The sequence below is a fragment of the Bos mutus genome, chromosome 12 (genome assembly GCF_027580195.1).
Source record: "Bos mutus isolate GX-2022 chromosome 12, NWIPB_WYAK_1.1, whole genome shotgun sequence".
Lineage (NCBI taxonomy): Eukaryota > Metazoa > Chordata > Mammalia > Artiodactyla > Bovidae > Bos > Bos mutus.
In genome coordinates, this window is record NC_091628.1 from 35995455 (window position 1) to 36021589 (window position 26135).

Sequence of the window (26135 nt, forward strand, 5' to 3'; positions counted from 1 at the left end):
CAAATGTGATAAAACAATGTCTGACAAAGAAAAAATAAAACTGTACTATAAATCGTAAGAGTAAAATCCACAACAATTTTAAAAGTAGTAGTTTAGCTAATTGTCAAAATCCCTTTCTATACTTACCAGAAGTCAAAGACCAGCATTACAAAGATAGGATAACCAAAACAAGTGCACAATGGTAGACCAGGCTGGTCCAGTGAGATTTAACATTACGAGGTAACTGAGAGCCACACTGATACACAGGTCCAAGTCTCCCAGTCACACTACACTGGAAATCTCTGAGTAGTGAATAGACTCCCCAGGATCAACTAACTCATAATAGACCAATTTATACAACTGTACAGGCCAGAATAATTTTGAAGCCAGCACTTATGCGAAGAAAAATAATAGATGTTATTTTGAAGTGTTTTGTTTCAATAGTTTAATAAATTTGAAGGGCTTTCATAAATATACTGTATTAACAGCTAGAACTTCAACTTTTTGTTTTAAAACACTCAACATTTAATTAATTAAAAACCAATTAAATTTTAAGACCACAAATTTGAACTACATCCAGGAAAACAATCAGTCCTAACTAGTCTATAACTTAATACGTAAAATAAAACCAACTAGAATTCATACATAAACAAGTTGTCCTTTTTGATGGTCAATCAATTAACCTAGAGACAGAATTTTTGGAGAGTCCATTCTGCCTAGATTTTGCCCATTTTCACTGTTTCTTAATACTCTGATCAATGAGTAGACCAAAAGGTATAAATAATTAATTTTAAAGATAATAGTTTTCATAATTTAGTTCTTATCTAATTACAGGAGAAATAAATTACTGTAATTTAAGAAATCACCCTTTAGTTTAGCCATCAACTTATAAGTTTTGACAAAGCAATAAATGCCAAGTACTTGGTGACGGGTAACAGGCCCAAGGAAGCTCCCCTCACTACTCTGAGTCAGCCTTTCCCTGCCTCCATGGGAGTCCCACGCATAAACACAACAAATTCTAGCTGGCACATGAACAAAGCACTGTGTGGGTAAACAGGTCTTATATAACAAACATACCCCAGTTAGAACATGGGTTCTTTATTTCTCCAGGTCTGGTATTTCTCCTGCTGAATACATGTTAAATGAATGAAGATGAACAGTATCACTACTAAGTGATGCCAATATCACATCTCTCGTCCACAAACTTATGAGCTTAAATGCTATTACTCCTGGTAATATTACATGGTAACCTCAGTAACATTAGCACTATCAACCAGGTCTTGGTTTACTTGATAATAAAAAAGTCCCTACATAAAACTCTCACCAGCAGAGATTGTTCTTTAACCACTGACATGCTGCAGGTTTCCGGGGTTTTTCCCTTTTATGCTTCATACTCAAAGAAAAGCCAAAGCACCAGCTATATATCAAGAACACAGCAAAAGTGAAGATAAGGACCTAAAACAAGGGCCTGACTGCCCCCTCCACTCACAGCACAGTGAGTGACTTTCTAGGGCCCAATGTTGAAGTAAATGCAGGGTCCAAGCAGACACAAGTCCGAATGCAGGCTCTCTGTAGGGCATCCCATTACAAAGACAATGAAAAATCCAAGTGAGTTACTATGGTCAACCAGAAACACAAATCCTAACAGATGTGAAATGCTTGACAGTTCTCAATAACATCTAAAACCCACATTAATTTGTACTTGCACACAAAGTACTGACTTCTCGTACATGGTAATATTTCCAGTTATAGAGTAATTCTGTAGGCCTAGTGCCAACAACCAAGCATATTCCACCCAAAGAATCTGAACAGTAAACTCACTTCATTATTTTATAATTACAGACATTTGGAATTTTGTCCTAACATCACCTTAAGCTCCTTCTTCCCAGAAAATTCAAAACAAATTTAGAAAGTTTCTACCCCACTTACCCCCAAAAAGGAGCAAGATTAATGCTAATTCTGAAAAGGAAACAAAATATTTATGTATTTTTTTCAGGATAAAGGGTAATAACAGAAGTCAATACTAATTTGAAGTTAATACGAAAATCACAATTTTAGAGGTTATGAGCCTCTTGCTTTGGGCTGTTTCTCCCTTACTCAGTCACTCAAACAAACTCCTGGTAAACTGTGTGGCTACTACTGCTAAGTCACTTCAGTCATGTTTGACTCTGTGCGACCCACAGACGGCAGCCCACCAGGCTCCCCTGTCCCCGGGATTCTCCAGGCAAGAATATCGGAGTGGGTTGCCATTTCCTTCTCCAATGCATGAAGGTGAAAAGTGAAAGTGAAGTCGCTCAGTCGTGTCTGACTCTTCGTGACCCCATGGACTGCTGCCTACCAGGCTCCTCCGCCCATGGGATTTTCCAGGCAAGAGTACTGGAGTCGGGTGCCATTGCCTTCTCCAAACTGTGGAATCCGCATCAATAGAAAACCTTGTGAAAGACCATCATTCCTTACCAACACCAACACCACTGCCTCCCACTCATGAGATGGAACTCTTAGGAAAGCTTAACATGTCTACAGCATAAGAACTGAAGTATGACATGTTTCTGCTTTAACAAATATTGCATCATCATTCACTTCATGGCTTTCCCGTCACTGTAGAAAATCAAGGACTGTGTATTACTTTTAGGGGGAAAAAAGTTACTGTTTCAAGCAATCTAAGTAATAGGCAGAAACTAAATTATTAATTCAAAAATGTTAATCCCCCCTTGCAACTAATCTAAGAGCCCCTCTTCAGTAAGCCAGGGAAGGCCACTGGACAGACACTACACTCACAAAGCCCGTGACCTGTCGTGGACAGTTTGGACTGATGCACCCACATCCTTGAAACCTTCCACCCTCTTGTTCCCTACTTCACCAACCACACCTGATTTTCTAAGGGGGAACCATGAATGGAACGGAAATAGAAGATTTTATAGTCATTTATTTTAAAAAAGAATGCAGAAATAAAAGACTGGGCACCGGGTACTATGCAAAGCATTGAAGTGTTAAGAATTCGTCAGTTATACCCAAAGGCACATTAAAAGCAAGAATATTAGGTACTTCCTTTCTAAATCTAATGTCAAAAAATGAGTAATTTTTAAAATCAATATTTCTAGCAGTTTATAGACAAAAAAGAAAAACACAGAAGCCCGAAATATTCTTCATTCAGTCATCCTTTTGTAACTAAGGCTTATTAAAATCTAAGTATTAATCTGACTACAGCTCAAAGTTCCACTACTCAACCATTAGGGCATTTGCTAAAGAATTTAACACTGTCACCCTTCCCTACTGGTTTTTAAAACAAATCAAAACCTGTACTAAAAACCTGTAATTTGAAGAAAGTTTCAGAAAAGCTCCTTAGTTCTATTAAAGAGAGTACTAGGAAAGCATTCTTGGGAAACCATGGGACTTTTGAATTATCTTCGCTGTATATCAAACACCTACCTAGCTATCATTTTATTACAATACTAAATCCTTTTTCTCAAAAAAAATGTAAAACTTACGGGAATGAAAAGAACTATCCTCTCACCTGGTTTCACATTATGCTCGGAAACAATAACTTTGAGGAAAAGTAAAACCTACTTCCTTCTAAAGAGTTATCTGGGAGAAGAAGAAACATTAATTTTACTCTCACCATTTCCTGGTTGCATGATTTCAATGGTCTTTGTATTCTAATTTAGATGAGACAGTACTTAATTAACCTCTATCTTAAATCCAAAAGCAAACCACTACACAGACCTGCACAGATTATTCAAAATGTCTTGTCTAGCTAAACAAACATAGGCAGAAAAATTTTAAATATAGTATCAAATACTTAAACTTAGGCAAAAATGTAAAGCCATTTACACTCTAGGTCATCTCCCAAACCAAAGAAGGAAGATGAGAAAAGGTGGAAACTAGGTGTGTGCGCTCTGCCGGGCTACATGCTCTTGTTAGTAAACACTCACTAATGAGGCACTTTTTATGGATTACTGGTCACATTGTTTAATGAACTAAAATCTAAAATTTTGAGTTCTTAAATTTAAAAAGTGGAAAGGGAGAGAGGTTCAAAAAAATGTAATTTGGTTGGGACTCAATTTAACACATTTTTCAAGACCACATGACAGTAACAGTGAATAAAGCGGACTCATGGTAAGTGCAGAAAACATAGATGGCTGAGGGAAGACTCACAGGCAGCGACTATGAATCAGTACCGGCTGCCTCCACAGGGGCACAATGATTGATCAGGAGGGGCAACAGTCTCCTCATCTGGTAGGTTGTAATCCTACTGATTACATTAAAATCATCACTGCTACATGCCTCACAAACTTTTATCAAGTACCTTTACTCCTCCAATTAGCACAGTTTATAATAATGCTATGTCATACATTATACAAAGATATGCTGGGTTTAAAATAAAGCAAGAAATAATTAAAATGTTTAATGTATAGAATACTGACATTAAACATAATTGTCACTAATTAACTATTCAACTTTCTGAAATGCACTGCCTCACTGAAATTTCATTATTGAGCACATAAAAACATGAGCTACAATTATCCTTTAAATAGACGACATCTAGAATAACTTGGTCTTCTGTCAAAGAATACTTCTTTGCTTCCCAAAAAAGAAAAAAGGAAACCAAAGGATTTCTATATTTTAATTACAGATAATATAAAAGAGAACAGAAAGAATCAAATCAAAGAAAGAAGCCACACAGAAATACAGTTCATGTGCTCTGAATAGAAAGCAATATCTTCTAACATATTTTTTAAAATCGAAGTTTTGAATTCACAATTACACAATTCAGCAGAAATCTGTATAATAAAATAGTAACAGGGAAATACTTAGTACCACATGGGAACAACTTCTGTCTCAAACAATAAAACAGATGATGAAAAAGGTGACAGTAAGAATAAAATGGAGTTTCCACATTTGTGCCACTAAACACCTTCACTGTTTTCAAATGATCAAAAACTGATTTTTAAAACCTCTACATGATGTAAGAAAAGGTGTACTTGTGTGTGCTAAACTGAAACTGAGCATTTAAAGTCACTGAAGTAACATCTTCTGAGTGACGTCTCATCTGTAACAAGGTGCTGCTTCAGACGGAAAGGCATGTGTGTTCAAGTGAGTTAGTACTTATCCTGTGTGTTTCTAAAATCTGAACCTTAATTCTAAGGCTTAAAAAATAGAAACAGTAAAATAGTGACTAACTTTAAAACTGCAACAAAATCTTCGCCTATGACAACTTGTAAAGTATAACTTTTCTCTTTCTATTTAACAGATGCTTGTTACTATGTCAAGCTGTATATTCAAGACCTACATGGAGAATTCCTACAATTCTCTTACGTACTGTCACTTTACCACTAGTAGCTTTCATTAAGAGACTAAATTACTGTATATGTTTCAACAATTTTATTGTTAGTTTCTTTAGCAGTATTTCACAAATCTGAGGTTACAATGACATCTGGCCTTAAGTGCTTTAGAACTGTATTCACAGCAAAGCTTTAGCACTAACATGGTTTTCATCAGGTAATAGAAGTTTTTATTTGACTAAATAAAGCCCAAATTTATACTCATTTTCTTACTGAAAAAGAAATCAAAGCAATGGACCAAAAGGGGCTTCTCTTCTACTTTTTAAAAAGTAGGTATTTCTAAGACATTTACATATGTATTCACAATTTCAAGATAAACGTTTCTAGTCTCTATTCATCCAGTGTCCTTTCCATTTGAAATTCTTCAAAGATTCATAATTAAAGGGGGAGGGAGGAGGGGGAGAATAATATTTTAAAACACCTCCTGAGTATCTAAAACAATAACCTGCCAATATTCATAATTGATAAAGAACCCATCAAAAATATTTCTATTTAGTGAACTAATGACACACAAACTTTAGATAAATACTCCATGTTGTTAAACGACCCTACTGCAAAGACACACCCTGCTGAGGGAGTGATGCCTCAAGGCGTGGAGTGAGGCCGGCGGGGGTACTTGCCTTGTAGTACCAGTCCTGGAAGCGGCGGCAGCACTCCTCGCTGCAGAAGTCCCTCACCACACCATCCAGCTCCCTTGTCGCCCCCTTCTTACACAGCTGAGAGCAGTAATTGCAAGTCACGCACCTCAGTCCTAAACGCCTTGCAAAGTCCTGTTTGTACAACAGTTTGCAGCCTGAAAAATATAAGATTTTAGTATTAAAACAAAAACTGATTTTTAAGGTAAGAAAGAGTTGACATGTCAAATAGATCACTGGCTTTAGAAAAGTGTTTATAAATTCACACATAAAGTCCTCTTTTTCTCCTGATCAAAACTGTGAAATCTAGTGTGATCAACACTAGCCTGTGAACAGTGGAACAGAGCGTGTAATATTAGATTTAGAATATCATGCAGGTTCAAATAATCAATGTAGTAAGGCTTTCAAATCTGGTAATGACTCAGAACTGTTATACCTGCTCTGTGCAAATATAATCCTGCTTGAGTGTTACCAACACAGCACAAATGGGCATTTAGAGAACTGAAACATGGAGACTGTTGAGAGGCACTGAGCAGACATTCAGCTCAATAGGCATTTTAGCTCAAGTCTCTAACCTTACAAGTGTCTGTCACCCTAAAGGACCTTCAGGGAAGTAAAACTGGTTTAATGACCTGCCCACAAGAGCAGTGTTACTCTATTCTTTTATTAAAACACTTCCTTTACCTACTATATAAATGCATTATTTTAACTTACATTTAAATCTTCTTTACTCCCTGTATCTTTATAAGGATTAAATAACCTTCACACTTCTACTCATGATGTGCACCTAAGAATGAACTTCTGCTGTTGTATTTATGAAATCCTACCCACTCTTTAATAAGGATGGCAGCTGTTTGCTACGTAATTTACTAGGCCATTACTTATGAACCATCCTTATGACTTCTTTTCTATTACTGTGAACAATATTTTAAAACATGTTTAATATTTTACCTTTATTAGCTTTATCTTTCTAACTAGCTTTTGATGGTAGTACCAGGTATTACATGTTTTGTTATTTCTGACAGGTTCCAGCAGAGAACTAGGTGTAGTTAAGAGAAAGCACAAAATATATTATTAAACAGAAAAAAATACACATCCCTTTTAACCTTTTATTGCCCAAAGCTATAAGTTCCTCTAACTGAAAATTATGTTCTTCAATGTCAGTTATCTATTTGTTGCTAATTGTCCGTCATTTCCATAAAATCTACATAATCCAAATGGTACAAGACCATTAATGTGTGTGCAAGCCCTTGACAAGGACATGTTCCAACTTGTGAATCACTGAGACTGCCACTGCACAAAAATTCAGGTAGAAGAGCTGAATTAATTTAGTCATTCTTTTCAGTGAAGCATATGTTACTTTTCATTAAGCTACAATCTTCACAGTAATCGTGACTGCTCTTCTCCAGGGGGCTGGACCCAAATGTGCAGGAATGCCTGCTGTAGGCAGCGCCGCCTGGAGTCATGGCCTCGTGTGTTGAAGACGCCTGATGATGGACTAAGAATCTTCTGATACTGCTGTTACTCTACTGCATTTAGGATCTCCCAACCCTGCTCTCGCCTCTAACCAGCAGAAGATGTCGACAGAAAAAGAGGATCCAGGAAGAAGGGGAAAAAAAAAACTGGGAAATAACAGATGAGGACAGCAGGTAGAAAAGCAGAGTCCAGTGCCTGGGGCCAAAGAATCGAAGGGAGAGCCACATATAATAAATAGAGTCCAAAGCCCATAGCTACAATCCTGATTCCTATCTCTGGAGAATCAGAATGAGGAAACGGAGTTCATCTCTATAACCTGCCGCCTGGGACCAGAGCAGCAAAAACTATACATTGAAAGAGGATTTCCGGATGTACTGTAACCAGGGCCAGCATCTCCCTGGCCTCCCAGACTGAAAACTTGGAGGTCTTTTCCGGCTATGGTGATGCCCGCACTGATACAGGGAATACCTCTGCAGACCAGCAGTCAACTGGGCAGGGAATGGAGCCAGTGGACAGTAACTAATCCACCTGGAAAATCAACTTTCAGATCACTATTTGCCCGTTTAGAAATGACCTGGTGTGGCAATGCTTTTCTTTTCTTTCACCCTCAAAACTTCCTTGTAATGGAAAAACATGTTATCAAATTCTTAGAGATCAAATACTGTGAGGCCCAGAGATCGAGCGATCTATCTACCTATAGTATTAGTAACAGTAGAAAAGCAAACAATTTTTTTGTTCAGCTATACTAAAATTATACCGCTACTCTGAACATATTTAGTGATAAAGTTCAAAAATATTTTGGCAAAAAATTAACATTAAATATTAATGAAAGTTATGAACAACACTGTATATACACTTGCCTTCACTACAGAAAGGTCTCTTAACGCCAGAGAAATTTACTGTTTCATGAAGAGTCTTCTCCTCTTGACAGTATTCGCAATATGTAACTATGCAATGCAGCTTCTTATAGTCATCTGAACAAGTTTTGCTGCAGAATTGATGAACTTTGTTCTAAATGCACAATGGGAACCTTGGTAAGTATATGACAACCACCTCAAGAACAAGTTTAAGAAATAAACAAGCCACTTTTACAGAAACAAAGTTAAATCATTACCTACTTAATGTTACAATCCTTAGTGATACATTTCCTATAATAGGCCACAGACACCTAATTTAACTAATTCACTGCTGTATTTAGATATAGCTCCACAAAATTCAATACCATTAACTACTCTAAAATTACTCAAAGAATAAAAGTGCAAGTATCACTAAGAAAAGGTGGCAGTCCAGTGTTGCTAACAGAACTGGAGAAATGGGAAAACAAAGGAAGGCACAACATGGGTAAGCTACAAAAAGATAAGAACTAGGACAATAATATGATTTTCACTTAAAAAGAAGTACTCTTTGTGGAGTACAGTCAAGTGGGCTCAGTCGCATTCCTGCCACAGCATTAACAGTAACAGCCCTAGTAGGGGCCACTGCACTGTGTGTGCCCAGTCTAAGCTGGTTCCCTTGAGTGGAATAGTAACAGCCCTAGTAGGGGCCACTGCACGGTGTGTGCCCAGTCTAAGCTGGTTCCCTTGAGTGGAGCAGGTTAATAATCACAAGAGTTGTGTCTCCTGTCCCCAAACCCACCAGAGCCAGAGTGACTTCGCAAGTAGCCAGCTGAGCAGGGGTAAGGTAACATGTCCAGGGCGGCAGCCTTCCCTCTCTTACTACAGAGCACAGAGACGAGGTCCAAACCATCTGCCTGACACTCACAGCACTATCTAAAGACCAAGGGGACAAAGGCCAAGGTTTTGGAAACACCCCAGGAGTGAGACGAGCTGCCCTACAGGGGATAAGCCCTCCCAGAAGCCTGTCAACCGTGGGACAAGAAGCAAGAGGCCCATGGGACAGGCTCACTCAGCCTCGTATAAAGACCCACAGCTGGGAACGCAGAGTGGGCAGCACTAGCCTGGGGCTGCTGTGGGGACCCTGCTCACCCGGGTCGCCAGGCCCAGTGTGTGCAGGGCTCTTGGCTCCTGTATGCGCTATGCTATGCACCCTCCCCTCCTTCTTCAGCACCCCTTCACTCCTTCCTACAGGCCTAATATCCTTCCTGCTGTGATTTAAAGAGGGGAACAGTCACTGAAAACCATCACTGGTGCCAATAACAGTCTCAAAGAATGACCAATTTAAATACCCTTAAGACAGCACCAAACAAAATAGCAAAACAAAAAAAATTTTAGGGGCTAAATAATGCAACCTCGGATTTCCAAAGTACTTCAGAAATCACGTGGTCCCGTTCTGGGGACCAGCTTCTGCCTGAGACTAAGACACCGGGGACAAGCCAAGAGCCACTAGTAGGTCTGGCTCAAGGTCAGCGGCTCTTAGCACTACATCTTGTGACCATCTTATCACACACTCCATGCCCTCGAAAACATGAAAGAATGACCGCAGGTGAACACAGCTCAAGAAGCTGCGTTTAGCCCGGGCCACCCTGTCCCTCCCTCCCTGCCTCCCTCCATCCACTCCTTACTGCCCCTTTCCAAAACAAACATTAATGCTCAGAGTTTCTGCTCTGGCGAAAAGATATGGCAAAGTAAATTAATACACCGGTGAAGACAAGGGTGGTTAAGAAAGGGAAAAAAAATTCATATTTGGATTCTTTGATAAAACACAACTATAAAATGTTACATCACAACATAAACCTAAGGCAGTATAAGATCCTACAGTTCACAGACAATGCTTATAAACACAAGGTGGGGAGAAAGGTGGGAACAAGAACACTCCACACAGAAGACGCTGTAGGTACGTGACCAAGCAAAGACTCCTTACACTACCATGAACACAATGTGGAGTATGACTTCAGTGTGCTCTTTGACTTAAAAAGAAACAGGTCCTTTCCTGGTGCTATTCCCACATTAAAAAAAAAAAAAAAAAAGCAAATAATCCAATCTTCACTAAATCTGAAAAATGAATCTTTATTCACTAGGAAATAGTTGCTCAAATGAAAATGCCATGATTACTATACTAGACTTTTACTGTAGCAGAAGATAGCATGCATAATAAAACATGACTTGCCTCCCATTCCAAGATTTCTGGCTTTGAACAGAAAGAGTTTTTGCAATAGTTGCACTTCAATTGAATATCACTTGGCGCTACAAACTGGCCGTTGGGAGATGACTGCATGCTGAGAGCCTAAAACAGAGCAAGAGACACCAAGTCTGAGGTGGTTTTACAAGTTTTATTTGTGACAACCATCGAGTACCAACTACATCCAGAAAATAATACACATCTTTAAGTTCTTATCTCAACATATAGAATGACATTTTTGAATTTTGTCTTTAAAAATACTAGTATACTGTTTAGTTTGATGAAACTGAATTTCATTTTTTACCACACAATTTCTATTAAAGATGAAAAAAGAAAAAAATATAAAGTTCAACTGTGATTTTTTCTTTAAGAAAATATAAACAAATAATAAATAGTGAGGTCGATCCACCAAGTCCTGAACCAGTAACAAAATACAGAAGAACGTAATTCCCAACTCTGCCTGTAACAGCTGATACTGCAATCATTTTCATTCCAAGTGCATCCGTGAAAATAGTCTTTTCATAATTTTTCTCGACGTTTTTTACATGCAATGTTGGGGAGGAAAAGATTTGTAGAAGGGGACAACAGAGGACAGGATGGTTCGCTGGCATCACTGACTCAATGGACATGAGTTTCAGCAAACTGTGAGATGGTGAAGGACAGGGAAGCCTAGCGTGCTGCAGTCCATGGGGTCACAAAGAGTCGGACATGACTGAGTGACTGAACAACAATGAATGGATAACCAGGAATTTCAGTTTCATTACACTTTAAAAAGTTAAAAGGATTTACAGGTTGAAGTGAGATAAGCAAACATGAGTGTCCCATGTCTTTAAGAATTTTCTACAGTTTGTTGTGATCCACACAGTCAAAGGCTTTAACATAGTCAATGAAGCAGAAGTAAATTTTTTTTTTTAACTCCCTTCTTTTTCTATGATCTAGTGGATGTTGGCAATTTGATCTCTGGTTCCTCTGCCTTTTCTAAATCCAGCTTGAACATCTGGAAGTTCACGGTTCACGTACTGTTGAAACCTGGCTTAGAGAATTTTGAGCATTACTTTCGTAGCATGTGAGATGAGCACAACTGTACAGTAGTTTGAATATCCTTTGGCATTGCCTTTCTTTGAGACTGACATGAAAATTTACCCCTTCCAGTCCTGTGGTCACTGCTGAGTTTTCCAGATTTGCTGGCATACTGAGTGTAGCACTTGAACGGCATCATATTTTAGGATATGAAATAGCTCACCTGGAATTCCATCACCTCCACCAGCTTTATTCACAGTGACGCTTCATAAGGCCCACTTGACTTCAAACTCCAGGATGTCTGACTCAAGGTGAGTTACACACCATGGTTATCCAGGTCATTAAGACCTTTTTTGTATAGTTCTGTGTATCCTTGCCAACTCTTCTTAATCTCTTTTGCTTCTGTTAGGTCTTTACTGTTCCTGTCATTTATCATGCCCATCTTTGCATGGAATATTCCCCTTGATGTCACCAATTTTCTTGGAGAGATTTTAGTCTTTCCCATTCTATTGTTTTCCTCTATTTCTTTGCATGTTCACTTAAGAAGGCCTTCTAATTTCTCCTCGCTATTCTTTGGAACTCGAGTTCAGAAAGGTATACCTTTCTCTTCTCTTCTTTCATCAGCTATTTGTAAGCCTTCCTCAGACAACTTTACCTTCTTACATTTATTTTTCTTTTGAATGTACAGTGCCTGACTGTACAATGTTACAAACCTCCATCCATAGTTCTTCAGGCACTCCATCAGATCTAATCCCTTCAGTCTATTTGTCACTTAAACTGTATAATCATAAGGGATTTAATTTAGGTCATGCCTGAATGGTCTAGTGGTTTTCCCTACTTTCTTCAATCTGAGCCTGAATTTTGCAATAAGGAGCTCATGATCTGAGCTACAGTCAGCTCCAGATCTTATTTTTGCTGACTGTATAGAGCTTCTCTATCTTAAGCTGCAATGGATATAATCAATCTAATTTCAGTACTGACCATCTGGTGATGTCCATGTGTACAGGCATCTCTTGGGTTTTTGGAAAAGGGGTGTTTGCTATGATCAGCATATTCTCCTGATAAAACCCTATTAGTCTTTGTTTTGTACTCCAAGGCCAAACTTGAGTGTTATTCCAGGTACCTCTTCACATCCTACTTTTCCATCCACTTAGAACAACAAAATAGAACCTTCCCCTTAAGAGTCAGATGTTACTCAAACCATCCTATTAAGAACACACTGCACAGCAGGCACTGAGCACAATGAAACTGTGTGAAAGTGAATCAAGAAAAATCTCACTGAAAAACAGAGCCAAGAAGCCTGGTCAGCTCACCCCACAGACCCCAGCAGGAGGGAGACTGTCTCCATGGCCATCAACAACTCAGATTCTCACCAGCCTCCAGGTACGGCTAAGTCACTTCAGTCGTGTCCGACTCTGTGCGACCCCATAGACAGCAGCCCACCAGGCTCCCCCATCCCTGGGATTCTCCAGGCAAGAACACTGGAGTGGGTTGCCATTTCCTTCTCCAATGCATGAAAGTGAAAAGTGAAAGTGAAGTCGCTCAGTCCTGTCCGACTCTTAGCGACCCCATGGACTACAGCCTACCAGGCTCTTCCGCCCATGGGATTTTCCAAGCAAGAGTACTGGAGTGGGGTGCCATTGCCTTCTCCAGCCTCCAGGTAACTTGGGCTCAAAACCACCCCCAAGGCAACCCTAACCTCCTTTGTTCTCCAGACTTGTCTGTGGTGCCTCCTGATTGGCTATTCCCAAATGAACTTGATTTTGCTGGCTAGACCACCTACTCTTTTGTTTTAAAGGTTGATAACTAAAATATATTTTCCTTCAAGATCAGTATCACAAATAACAGTTAAGAAGCCAATTTGAGTACCCACACTAAGTAGATCACTGGTAAAGTCACACCTGCTCTAGCCCAGAATCGCCACCCTCCAATCTGACCGTCAACAATATCATGTAAAACTTAGCATGTTAAATACAGATGAAGTCATGTCACAGTGTTCATTTTCTACCTATATTTTATCAGAAGCATTAAGCAAAATAAAAAACAAACCTGGAATTTAGCCACACAACTGGAATTGCAAAAGTTATACAACTTTCCATCAGGCATTGTGGCTTGATACTGAGGTAAAGAGTTCCGCTTACAAAAATGGCAAATAATTCCCAAACCTAAGAGAGAAAAAGTATGTATCAGATTTTTTATGAAATAGCCAAGGTTTTTCCTAAAAATCTTAACTGACCTCTCAGACTAGTCTACTAATGAAACTTTCTATATATTATTATTTTATTAATTTCTGAGATTAATTGCACCTTAAAAAAATACTGTCATAATAGAGTCTGATACCATGTCTCCAAAACAAACACAGATACATGAAACAATCTCAGTTTTAGATAATGTTTAAATGGAAAAACAATTTTAGCTAAGAACACAGGCATGGACAAACTCCACACCAATATTTTAAAAACTAAATTATCAAAACCATTAAAAATTTTTTACATTAACAAAGTTTAGTGTGATGATAAAAATAAACCATTTATGTGGTTTAAAATGAGCATAAAAAGAGAAGAAATAGTTAAGAAATTATTAATGTTATTAAAGTTCTTAAACTTTCCAAATACCTGAAACTTACTTTGTGATTTTGCATATTTTGTCTTGTGACTGTTCATGCAAGCAGTTGAACAATATGGCTCCATATACCCATTAGGACCTATACACTGAGTCATATCAAAAAACCTGCACTGTGTTCGGCAACCAGTACAAGTGGTCAGTTTTCCATATTTCTAAAAATTGAAACAAAAAGAAAATAAAGAATTTAACTAGAAAAGTATTTTTCATTATACTTTTTTTCTCTGTAAAACAATTTTGTTCATCTCTAATCAGGCTTAGTGGGTCAAAAGTCTTCATCTGAGGCTGAGTTTACTGCAATGCAGCTATACTAGGGTCAAACAAAAGTATAATCTAAGTCTCCTTCAAAAATAGTGGTTTTCCCTATTAAGTTAAACCAAATCATTACACATAAGTAAACAGAAACTGAAAATCTAAGGCAAAAAATCTAAGGTTTATCTGTTCACCATGATGACACACTTCCTCGTCTTATGGTAGAAAAAATTAATGAATCCTAATAATCAAACAACTACAGTCCTTCAAAGGAATAATTTGAAGATGTTAAATACTTTTTCCATTGAGCTGCTGCTATTTCAAGCACTCTGATACTTCCCTTAAAACTGATTTACCACCATTCTACTACATTTAAAACCTCATTCAACCAACATAAAACACAGAAACATTTACATTTTTTAATTAAAAACTTCATTCAAAATTATTTTTGGTTATTAAAGTTAATAATTAAGTCGATAGGTAATAATAAAGTCAATTGTGCCAAACATGAATACTGCCAACCCTGTATAGTTGAGAGAACAAGGAGAGAGTGAAGTTCAAGGGAAGGCACAGGAGGCCCACTCTGGAATCTACTGGACAAAAACAGCATCACTGCACAGTCTCCAACAACACACCCAGAGGCTGGTGTGTCTGTATACAAGAATCACCCTGAAGTCAAACAAAACTAAAGGCAAACCTTTAAGTGCAACTTTTATTTGATGTTTTTTTTCTGAGTGGTAACAGAATTATCATAATCAGTTACATCAAACGTCACATTTCACAACGCAAAGTAATCATCTTTTCAGTCCTCTGCATTTGCAGACACAAGCTCATCGCATGGAAGGGACTTGAGCATCCATCCTTCCACATGATGTTTAGATTGTTTCCCTTATCTTCGCACCCAACACCACGCAGTACAATATGATGATATAAGAAGGCCTCAGGACATTCCATGGACAAACGAATAAGAGATGTCAGGGGAAAACGACAATCAGGCCAAAAGTAACAAAAAATGAGCAAACTGCATGGATAAATTTCACAAATGTCACAGGATTTGAGAAAACAAAATAATAAACTGAAGGTAAAAACATTAGGCAAAAACAACAACACCGATAAAAAAAGAAAAACTTCCTCAGCATACAACAAATGGAAAAGTTATGAGAAAACAGCTATTTACATTCCAGGAATGCATGTCATATTCATACTGGTTCCTTATTTACTCAAACACCTAAAGGAAGCCATAAACATTACTTCTCAAAGTAGAAACCAACTCATCTCTTTATTCAATCTCTGAAAGGCTCAAAAAAAAAAAAACCCAAAAAACAAAAAACCGAAAAACTTATCAACAGCAAAAGAACGCTAACATGGAAAAAAAGTAAGAATAACTGCAAACCTGTTAAGTCTAATTATGATTCTCCCAAGGTTACAGGACAACAGAGGAAAAGGCTGGTTTTTTGTTTGGAACGAAATATGTTTTCCTGGAGCTTAATAATTTACATTTTATATAGGAAGAAAAAAAAATCAGTAAGACAAAGAAAAAAGAAAAGAATGTTTAAAATCTGGCACTACAGCACAAATAGGGAATACTAAAAATATCAGACACCTGCCATTGTGTCACAGATCTACACAGAGAAAAGCAAAGTGGCTCTCAGCAGTGGACGTGAGACCTCCACAAGGCAGCTCCTAGGAAGAACTGTCTTACCAACATAACCAAGGCTCAATCATCCACTCTAACCTACATTACATTACATAACTTATCAGAAATATCCTTCAAGTTGACAATGAGTTCACTGTCAGAATGGCTAAATATCAATCATTAGTAACTTTTAAGACATACCAAAAAAAAGTAGATCAATTAACTTGGGTCAAGTAAACAAGAAGCTGAAAAAAAAAAAAAAACAAGAAGCTGAGCAACTGGTCCCCACTAAGAAACAAGTTTTATGTGAAGACACTGAGAAAGACAGAATCATCAATACTGAGAACGCTATAACAGCCACCTTTACGTTTGCCACTATTTCAACCCTGAAAGGGCCCACCTAATGGGAGAGTGAGAAGGTAATGGCACCCCACTCCAGCACTCTTGCCTGGAAAATCCCATGGACGGAGGAGCCTGGTAGGCTGCAGTCCATGGGGTCGCTAAGAGTCGGACAGGACTGAGCGACTTCACTTTCACTTTTCACTTTCATGCACTGGAGAAGGAAATGGCAACCCACTCCAGTGTTCTTGCCTGGAGAATCCCAGGGACGGGGGAGCCTGGTGGGCTGCCATCTATGGGGTCGCACACAGTAGGACATGACTGAAGCAACTTAGCAGCAGCAGCAACGGGAGAGTATTATCAAAAAAGACATACACTGCCATGCCGCGTTTTCTCTGCTTCCTATGTAAACAATCAACATAATCATATTTAAATGTCATGCTTCTATAAATATGCACTGAGTGGTTTAAGGAACAAAATTAAGTGAAACAAATTCCCAATTATTACACTCCCCATTCAGGCATGGGGGAAACCTACTTATAAATTCAGTAAAAAAAAAAAAAAAAAAAGTATGAAGAAGATCTGATTGAAACAGCACTGGTGTAAAAGGTAAAAATTATGGGGTACTTGTGGCAAATGGACTCATTTCCAGTCTACTCACTGAAAAAAAGTGCCTTATTAACCAACTCCACATGAATATAAAAATCGATCACATGATTCCAAAACTTTCCCATTTTTTCCTTTACTATGTAAGCAAAATATCTCATTTATTACTTTTTTAACCAAGCGAGTGGACAGCAGTGGTAGGTGCTCAAGCAATAAAGGTTGGATGGACTTGTAACTGCGAATCTAACCCAGGAAATGGGCATGTGTGTGGCTGCACAAAACCAACTCCTGGCCACGTCCAGAAACAACTGAAAGCTAACTTCTGTCTGCAACACCACATGGAGAAACATACCCCTTCAAATTCATTAACATCCAACCGACCGACATGCAGCTCTGTTTTTCATTTCCATTAGAGGCAATAAACCACACTAGTTAGCAGAACATGTGACTTTGTCAAAAATAAAAATTCCCAACTTTTTATCTATATTGGCAGGTGTATCAATGTATCACAGATGTCAACCTCAAAAAACATTATAGTTATTAAACACTATACCTTACTACTTAATGCATTAATACCACGTGCATAAATCACATTTCATTTAATACTTTTAAAACTATATTTTGAATAACTGGTCCTATTTGTAATCATAGATATTTTATTTATGCATCTAACAGCATTCTGAGAATCCATCTAACTGTGTTACCAAAGGAGTCCAAAGCATAAGAACAGTGAAGAACTAAATCTGTGGAGGAGAGGCAGTGGTAAACTGTCAACAATGACATGATATTATACTAATTTCTATATTAAGTGAAGATTAAGAGATAAATTCAAGCAAACCTTGTACTTCATTCATTCAAAAAAAACCCTGAAATTCTTCCTTCATGTTGAAAGATGTTTGTGCAGAAAAATAAAGATCTAAAAAATTTACACACCATCATGCTTGACTTTTCTTCACTATTGTATAGCTTACAATTTTTCTTTCAATACATATATACTAGTTTTGCAATTTTTAGAATTTTTCTAATTGACAACAGATGCTAAAAATAGTGAGAAGTTTGCTGAGCAACATGATATTTCCATAGTATAAAATACATCCCCTCAAAATAACTTATATATGGAGGGAAAAACAGCAACTGCCCTGGAGAAATGGTACAGCGCCCCCTTGACCGAGTGAGCCAAGCCAATGCACAAGAGCGGACAGCAGACATCACGTGCCTGCTGGTCTGACGCTGCACAAGGATGTGTACTGCTGCCTAGGTATTCGTGCCCACCATGCACCACCTCAGTGTCATCCTGAGAAAACAGCAGACAAACCTAACTCAAGGGCACTTCACCACCTGTCGTGCAGTGCTCAGAAATATCAAGGTCACGAAAGACCTTGGGACCAGACAGACCAGGGACCAGTTCAGAAGTCCCTTATATAAAATGGTATAGTATGCACATCTCCCTCAATTACGTATAATAACTAAAACAATGTAAATGCTATGTAAACAGCTGACAGTGTGCAGCAAATTTAACTTGTGATTTTCGGAATTTTTTGCCACACCCCCACCCCCAACACATTTTCAGTCAATTGAATCCATTAGATGCAGAACCTGTGGATATAAAGGGCCAACTGTATAACTCTGTAAAACATAGAAAGTTTATATAAAAAGGACATATGAAAAGAGCCACTATGATAAATATGCTGATATACTCAAGAAACCCATGGAGGAACATGAACATAATGCGGCCAGAAATAGAGGACATAAAAAAGACCCAGACAGAACCTCTAGAGATGACACAAAGGCCAAGCCAAAATCTACACCACACTGAACAGTTGGTTAGAAACAACTGAGTAAAACCAGTAAAACCAAAGATACAATAGAAAGTCTCTAGTAGGAAGCAAGAAGGAAAACAAGACTTAAAAAACCTCAATAAATAATGAATGAGCCACTGCGACCAGGGGCAGGAGCAGGAAGTCTAGCACACCTGGAACTAGGGTCTCAGGAGGAGAGAGGGAGAAACTGAAAAAAAGGTTTCTTTAAATAATGGCTTATGACTCTGGATTAGATGTTATATAAATCTTTTTTCCAATTTGTTATAACAGACATTAATGAACAAATTTTGAATAAAGTCTATAGATGAACCAAACAGCAGTATTAAGAATGTCTTATTTTGATCGCTGTACTACAATCTTAATTACTGTTAATTGTATACATTTATTATTCAAATACTAATTTACTCATGCAGTTTAACAAATATAGATTTGGAAACAGTTTTTGAAAGAAAGGGGTTTTTTCCCCCTCTTTCAGGTAGGTCCAAGAGAAGGACTTTTATATTCTACATTTAAATGCTCACTGAGGTCAAGGACTATGAGTTAAAAATCTGTATCTTAAACTAATTTTTAATAACATAAATACCTAAAATCAATAGAATACATCATAAGAAAACACATAATATTTAGTGAAATGAAAGTTTGTTTGTCTGAAGAGATAAAACGATCATCATCATAACAGATTTTAAGTTCAGAAATGGTAATATGCTTCCAAATGCACATGATTCTCAGACACACAATAAGGCAGTAGCAGCATGTGTCACGTGGAGGCCATGGCCAGGCCACATTCCCACTTACCTCAGGCTGCGTGAGGAAAGAGTCTGGTGTGTGATCTCGAACCTCCTTCAGGAAGCCTGGATGGCTACCTACCTAAAAGAAGATTTTAAAAGGCTTTATTTTTTTTTTTGAAGGATAATTGCTTTACAGAATTTTGTTGTTTTCTGTCAAACCTCAACATGAATCAGCCATAGGTATACATACATCCCCTCCCTTTTGAACCTCCCTCCCATCTCCCTCCACATTCCACCCCTCTAGGTTGATACAGAGCCCGTTTGAGTTTCCTGAGCCATACAGCAAATTCCCATTGGCCATCTATTTTCCATATGGTAATGTAAGTTTCCATGTTACTCTTTCCACACATCTCACCATCTCCTTCCTTCTCCCCATGTCCATAAGTCTATTCTCTATGTCTGTTTCTCCAAGGCTGCCCTGCAAATAAATTCTTCAGAACCATTTTTCTAGATTCCATATATGTGCATTAGAATACAATATTTATCTTTCTTTCTGACTCACTTCACTCTATCTAATAGATTCTAGGTCCATATAAAAAGATATAAAGAAAGGCTCCCAGACTGAAAGGTCAACAAGCAACCTGCAAAAGCTGATTCTTAATTACCTATTTCGTGACTTAAAACAACCTCATCCAACTTTACAAATGCCTGTCTGCTCTGTCCTAGTGCCAACGCCCAGCTTACAGAATAATTATTACATAACTTTAATGATCCTATAGAAAAATAAGGCTCAGATGATGGTCAGTATTTTTAACTAAGGTATGTACATTATTTTAGACATTGATGCTACTTGCACACTTAGTAGTCTAAGTCTCACTTTAATATTCGTTCTGCTGCCTGCCACATGGGAGATCTGGGTGCGATCCCTGGGTTGGGAAAACCCCTGGAGAAGGGAGAAGCTACCCACTCCAGTATTGTGGCCTGAAGAATTCTATGAACTATACAGTCCCTGGGGTCACAAAGAATTGGACACTACTGAGCAACTTTAAGTCAGTCAATCAATCTACTGCAGTGGTCTGGAACTGAACCCAAACATCTCTGAGCTGTGCCTGTGCCAGGTTATTCACCATTGGTTATCTGTAGCAGCAAAACAACGGAGATAACGCAGTACCATCCACAGCAAAGTAACGAAATAAACAACAGTTAGCCCAGTGTAGTCTTGTATACTGGTGACCACTGGTTCTTGGGAGGTGAGAGGAAACACCATAATCCACATGGCACCAGCATAAAATGAACATGAAGTCAGCAAGGGAGACACGGATGCACTCCATTACGTACGATATCGCCACCACACAAATACAGTCATGGAAATAACTTCAAGAGCACAGATAACATTAAAATATAATAAAATAATTAGGAATTTCTAAGTTTTAAGTATTTATTTTCTTTGTTTTCAATACTCTGTGTCTCCCTCCACCCCAAATATATTATCTTTAAGCCCTTACTCCCAATGAGACTGTATCTGGAGCAGGGGCTTTAGGGAGGCAGTCAAGACTAAACCAAGTCCTACAGGACACTCTTTCTCCTGAGCACAGAGGAAAGACCACATGAGGACACAGAGAGAAGACTCCCTACAAGTCTGGCAGAGTGGCCTCACCAGTCACCCTGGAAGGGCACCTTGATCTTTAAGCCTCCAGAACTGTGAGAAAGAAAATTCTTGGCTGTCTGAACCCCTCAGTATTTTGTTATGGCAGTCCTAGCAGATTAATACAAATGGAACTTATAAGTTTCTCAAACTTAATTTTTAACAATGGGTTAACAACCAGCTCACAAAATACCTAAAAACTAAGCCATGAAAAAAAGAAGAATAAGGAATATATTGACAGGGGATGCGTCCAAGATACAAATGTACAGTAAAAGCACATAACCGTATGCTCCCTTTTGTACAGGGGAAAAAAGAGAAACTAAGAACAAATTATTTCCTTAACTTTTCAGAAAGAACAGAAAAGAAAATACTATTAAAAATTGATATGTATAAAGAATAAGTAGGAACCAACAGAAGAGAGAAATGGGGCCAACTTCTGACTTTTGAAATCATTAAAAAATAAACTAGATCAAAAACATCTTAAATTTCAAATTAATATTACAAATAAGATAATCATTCCTAAGCATTAACAATCTGAAAAATCGTATTTGTGACCCCTCTCCACCACCTAAAAAAAAATTCAAAACAAGAATCACTGTGGTAAGCATTTACCTATGGTAAAATCACAACCTTATTTCCAACCATCTACATATATTTCCACATTTATCTGAGATAAGGTTATCTCTAAGATGTTAAGACAATAATGGAACTAAATGAGATCCCAAGATAAATCTGGTTACTAAATGCTGTTAAGAGTAAAACTATTACAGCAATTTAAAAACACACTCAAACCAGTGGTGAATTACCTGCTTGTATTCACTGACACAACTCTGGCAGCAAAACCTCTTCTGCTGACCATCAACAACCAGGACATTGTTCCCAGCTCCTTTGCTGGGTAGGTACTCGCCGCACTGCTCACAGCAGTTCATTATAAGGCCATTAGCCATCCTGTATCTGTTAAAGCAATGGTCACTGCACAGCTTATGAGTCATGTTTTTAAAGCTAACTTCATGGCGAATCTGAAAGAAAAACAACAAGCAAAATTTTAAAACACAAATTAATACACAACATGTAGCTTAAGTCACAAGGTGCTTCAACAAAAAGAAAATACCTCTATTTTTCTATGTAAGGCTTGTTTAAGAAAAGGGCAAAACAAAGTACATTTCATTTTTAAACTTTTCTTTAATAAACACACGGAATACACGTATGGCAGGAAGCAGGGAGGACCACCAGGATCATAATACAAGCTTCTCTAGAGGTCTCTATAAGTGATAGGAAGCAACCCAGTCTAGGTAGTATAAAACTTCTAAAACAGACTGGAAATCTTTAGCTAAATCCAAACGGAAATATAAATAAAGTACATTGCTATACAGAATAGGGAGAACTATTATAAATAATCCAAATAAAGATGGATACACAGATTTCTTTTTATTTCATAAAATGCCAAAACCATAATATATTTTTAATGAAATCCTCCAAAATATCCCCACCACTTATTTCACTGCTTAGACAAGATTGTTGCCTCTTGTTTGAAGCTTAGCACTGTTTAAACACTATGGTTTTGTCTGTGAGTGCTCCCAACATCAAGGAAAAAGTCAACTGATGCTATATTTCAGTTTTTTTATAACTACATAAAGGGATAGTTATAAGACAGATTTCATATACCCTCACTTTTAAGGAAACACACACTGATGATACATCATTAACAGTTAAAGTCATAAATATTCCTATTAATCAGAACTAAGTGATAAAGCACAGAAATACAAACCTCTGTTAGTTTACCACAAATTGTACATCTTGATTTATTCAGAGCTCCTTTAGTAGGATTCTGTTTGTCTTCATAGAGAGACAGACAAGATGTGCTACAGAACTCCTGGAAGGATTCACTTGAGTCCACTTGAGCAACAATGGTTCCTTTCATTGTAGTTATATCTCTGAAAAGCAGCAAAGTCAAGCTCCACTTAAAAATAAATCAAATACAAAAAAAGTAAGTGACATTTTTAACTTCCATAAATTGGAACCATTTTTAGATTCATTACATCACCTTTACTATGTAAAAACTCTTGGTTCATAAAAATATGATGAACATAGAAGCTTGAGAAGCAGTACTATTAAACCCCAGCCACCACTCAATTCATCTTCAAGCTCCTTAACAAAGCTTTCAGACACTGGAAACACTTTAAAAGAAAAGTTTTTGTTATAAATGTGGAGTTTAATGTCAAGGCCTAATTTACTGAGGTATAAACTGTGATACCTATGCAATTTTCCTCTCCAGGTAAGCAGAAAGCATGAGATATCTAGGTCACAGGAATACAACATCCTTTTAGAGAGCAAAAGTGAATTTAAATACATCCCATAACCCAGAACAACCCCACTGACCATTCTGTACAGCTCTCAACTACAATTAAAAATGTTAAGAAACAACCACATTGATGACTTTAGAAATTTTCCTTTAATTCTGAATTTTCAGGTCTTACACCACTGCATGCAAGCCTATTACTGTAAAGCAACCAAAAAATGTATAACAATTGCACCAATATTTGAATTTACTAAACTTACACAGAGCACTCAGCCCTTTTCAAATTTCTAAGATCTAAAACATCTTCACAAACATGGGCTGCTCAAGAGATGGTACAGAAAATCCACCTGCTTGACCTTGTACAGAATATGCCATATTCATCTCATTTTTAACTAGTGAGGCCAGACGTAGAAACAGCAGGAGAGGATTCACTACAAGGCTGTCAAAAAATTGGTACCTGAGTCATCAAAAGGTAAGTATTAAAAAATGACCTAAAATTTAAGACAAACATAAATAAATGCATACAATAACCAAAGTTCTGCCAATTTTAAACAATCTTAACATGAAAGTACTCTAAATTTTGACCTATTTTAATACAAAACTAGTCACACATAAATTGTGTAAGAATTTTATCGGGCTAGAACTAAATTCTTATAATTAGTAATGTAAATAAGCATGTATGTATTTTTTACAAACTCAAGAAGTCCAAAGGAGATCACAGATAAAATTAATTACAGGGATCGAGGATCTAAATCAACCCCAAAGCCCATCCAAGTAGGAGGCTCTTTATTCCTAAACCACCTCAGCTTGACAGAGAACACTCTAATGTTCTACAAATTTTAGTCTGGCTTAGCTTATGCATTTTCAAAACACGGTGATTCACCTCTAAAACAATTTTTCTCAAATTTTATATCACCAATATTCAACCACATGGAAATATGCTGAAAGGTAAACCTTACTTTTTACACATAACACAAAGTTTCTTTGGAGCAGGCTTGTGAGAGAAGGAAGAAAGGCAGGTGGTAGAACAGAAGAGGTGAGCTGATCCTTTTCGCTGATAAGCTGTCTGTCCCTTCTGCAGAGGTTTTTTGCAGTTTGCACAAGTGACTTTAACTGGTTTAGTGGGTTGCTGTTGGGCAGAAGGCTGGAAAATCTGTTTAGGAAGCGAGGCCACTGGTGATAAAGAATCCACCCCTGGCTGTTTCTGATTACGGGGAAAGGATGCTGACTGGGAGATCCAAGAATCTAAAAAAAAACACACACATATACATTGAAATTTGTATCAGAGAAACATTCTGTACACGTTTCAGACATCAGGAAGGCACAGTACAGCGGACAGTCAAAGGCATAGACTTTGGAGTCAGCATGGCTGACATGCAGGCTTCATTACCTACCAGCCCAGGAAGTTACTCACCTGGAGCCTAACTCGTCTCTCAACTGCAAACAGAAACTTTAAACGAGATAATACATGGTTTAAAAACCAGTGACTGACATATAGGAAGCGCTAAAAAGTATTAGCCATTAGTTATTAAACAGGAAGAACTTACAGAATATGACTTTAAGCAAGGAACACATATATCAACATAAAAGTATAATAAAATCTCGACCAACCAGAACCTTTGACAAATATAACATAGGTTGGATAAAGTTTACAAATGATTATACTCAAAACATCTTTCTAGGAACGTCTCTTGCAGTCCAGTGCTAAGACTCCATGCTTCCACTGCAAGGGGGCATGGGTTTGATCCTTGGTCAGAGAACTAAGATGCCACATGCTGCATGGCACAGCCAAAAAAATTTTAAAATAATAAAAAGTTTAAAATAAATCTTTCTGAGAACAGCTTTTCCATATACATGTTTCATTCCATGGCCTCCAAGTACATCACATAATATCAAAGAAACCAGAGTGTTAAACAGACATGGGGACCAACGCACCATCACCCAGGGGTGCTGCCCCTGCCAGCAGCACAGCCTACCGGGCATGGCACTGAGAGCTGGGAGCCCAATGCTGGGGAGCAGAGGTCCACCCCTCTCTCCTTCACAGACCGCTTCAGTGGGATGAGCAGTGAGTTTCCATCCCACCACTGGTCACTGCTCCACAGCCTCCCGATGCAACACCAATGTGTGTGCTCGTGCTCCGTTGCTCAGTTGTGTCCAGCTCTTTTGCAACCCCATAGACTGTAGCAATACCAATACGGCTAACGTTTTACATTTTGAAACTTTTCATGCTATTGCTTCTAACTTCTACTACTTTGTACTCTTGTAATATTTTTCCTTTCAAGCTCCTTGTGAAATTTGAACTTCCATACAAAAAAGATGTCCTTTTATAAGAAAAACAAAGTACAAAAATATCTAGAGTATGAGGACATTTCTTTACTATCAAAACCTTAAAGAGGGCAAGTTCCTGGTTCTGACCAGTCCATTCATTGACCTAATGGTTTCCAGGTGCTACATATACTGCTAGTCAAATTTTACCTAATCCACAAACCCCTCCAAATAAATCCATACTTTATACAGAGAGTAAACAAAGTGCATTCTGGAATCCTGTCATCCTGATACCATGAGGGCCGGTTTTAATGAAGAGGTAAAAATACTAAAGAACACGAAGAATGCAAATCACTGAAATGGCAGTTCCATCTCATGAAGAGCCGTCAAACA

At 37.9% G+C, this 26135-nt stretch overlaps 1 protein-coding gene across 3 annotated transcripts in view; it reads right to left on the reverse strand.

Moving 5' to 3' along the window:
- The window catches only part of ZMYM2 (zinc finger MYM-type containing 2), a 62733-nt gene that overhangs the window by 14721 nt on the left and 21877 nt on the right, over positions 1 to 26135 (reverse strand). For all 3 annotated transcript variants that reach the window (XM_070380553.1, XM_070380554.1, XM_070380552.1), the window contains 9 exons: positions 24437 to 24722; positions 22947 to 23112; positions 21985 to 22197; positions 19601 to 19672; positions 14157 to 14307; positions 13580 to 13695; positions 10499 to 10615; positions 8293 to 8443; positions 5942 to 6114 (listed from right to left, as the gene is read on the reverse strand). In XM_070380553.1, coding sequence (XP_070236654.1) covers positions 5942 to 6114; positions 8293 to 8443; positions 10499 to 10615; positions 13580 to 13695; positions 14157 to 14307; positions 19601 to 19672; positions 21985 to 22197; positions 22947 to 23112; positions 24437 to 24722 — 1445 coding nt within the window. The remainder of the gene's footprint in view (positions 1 to 5941; positions 6115 to 8292; positions 8444 to 10498; positions 10616 to 13579; positions 13696 to 14156; positions 14308 to 19600; positions 19673 to 21984; positions 22198 to 22946; positions 23113 to 24436; positions 24723 to 26135) is intronic.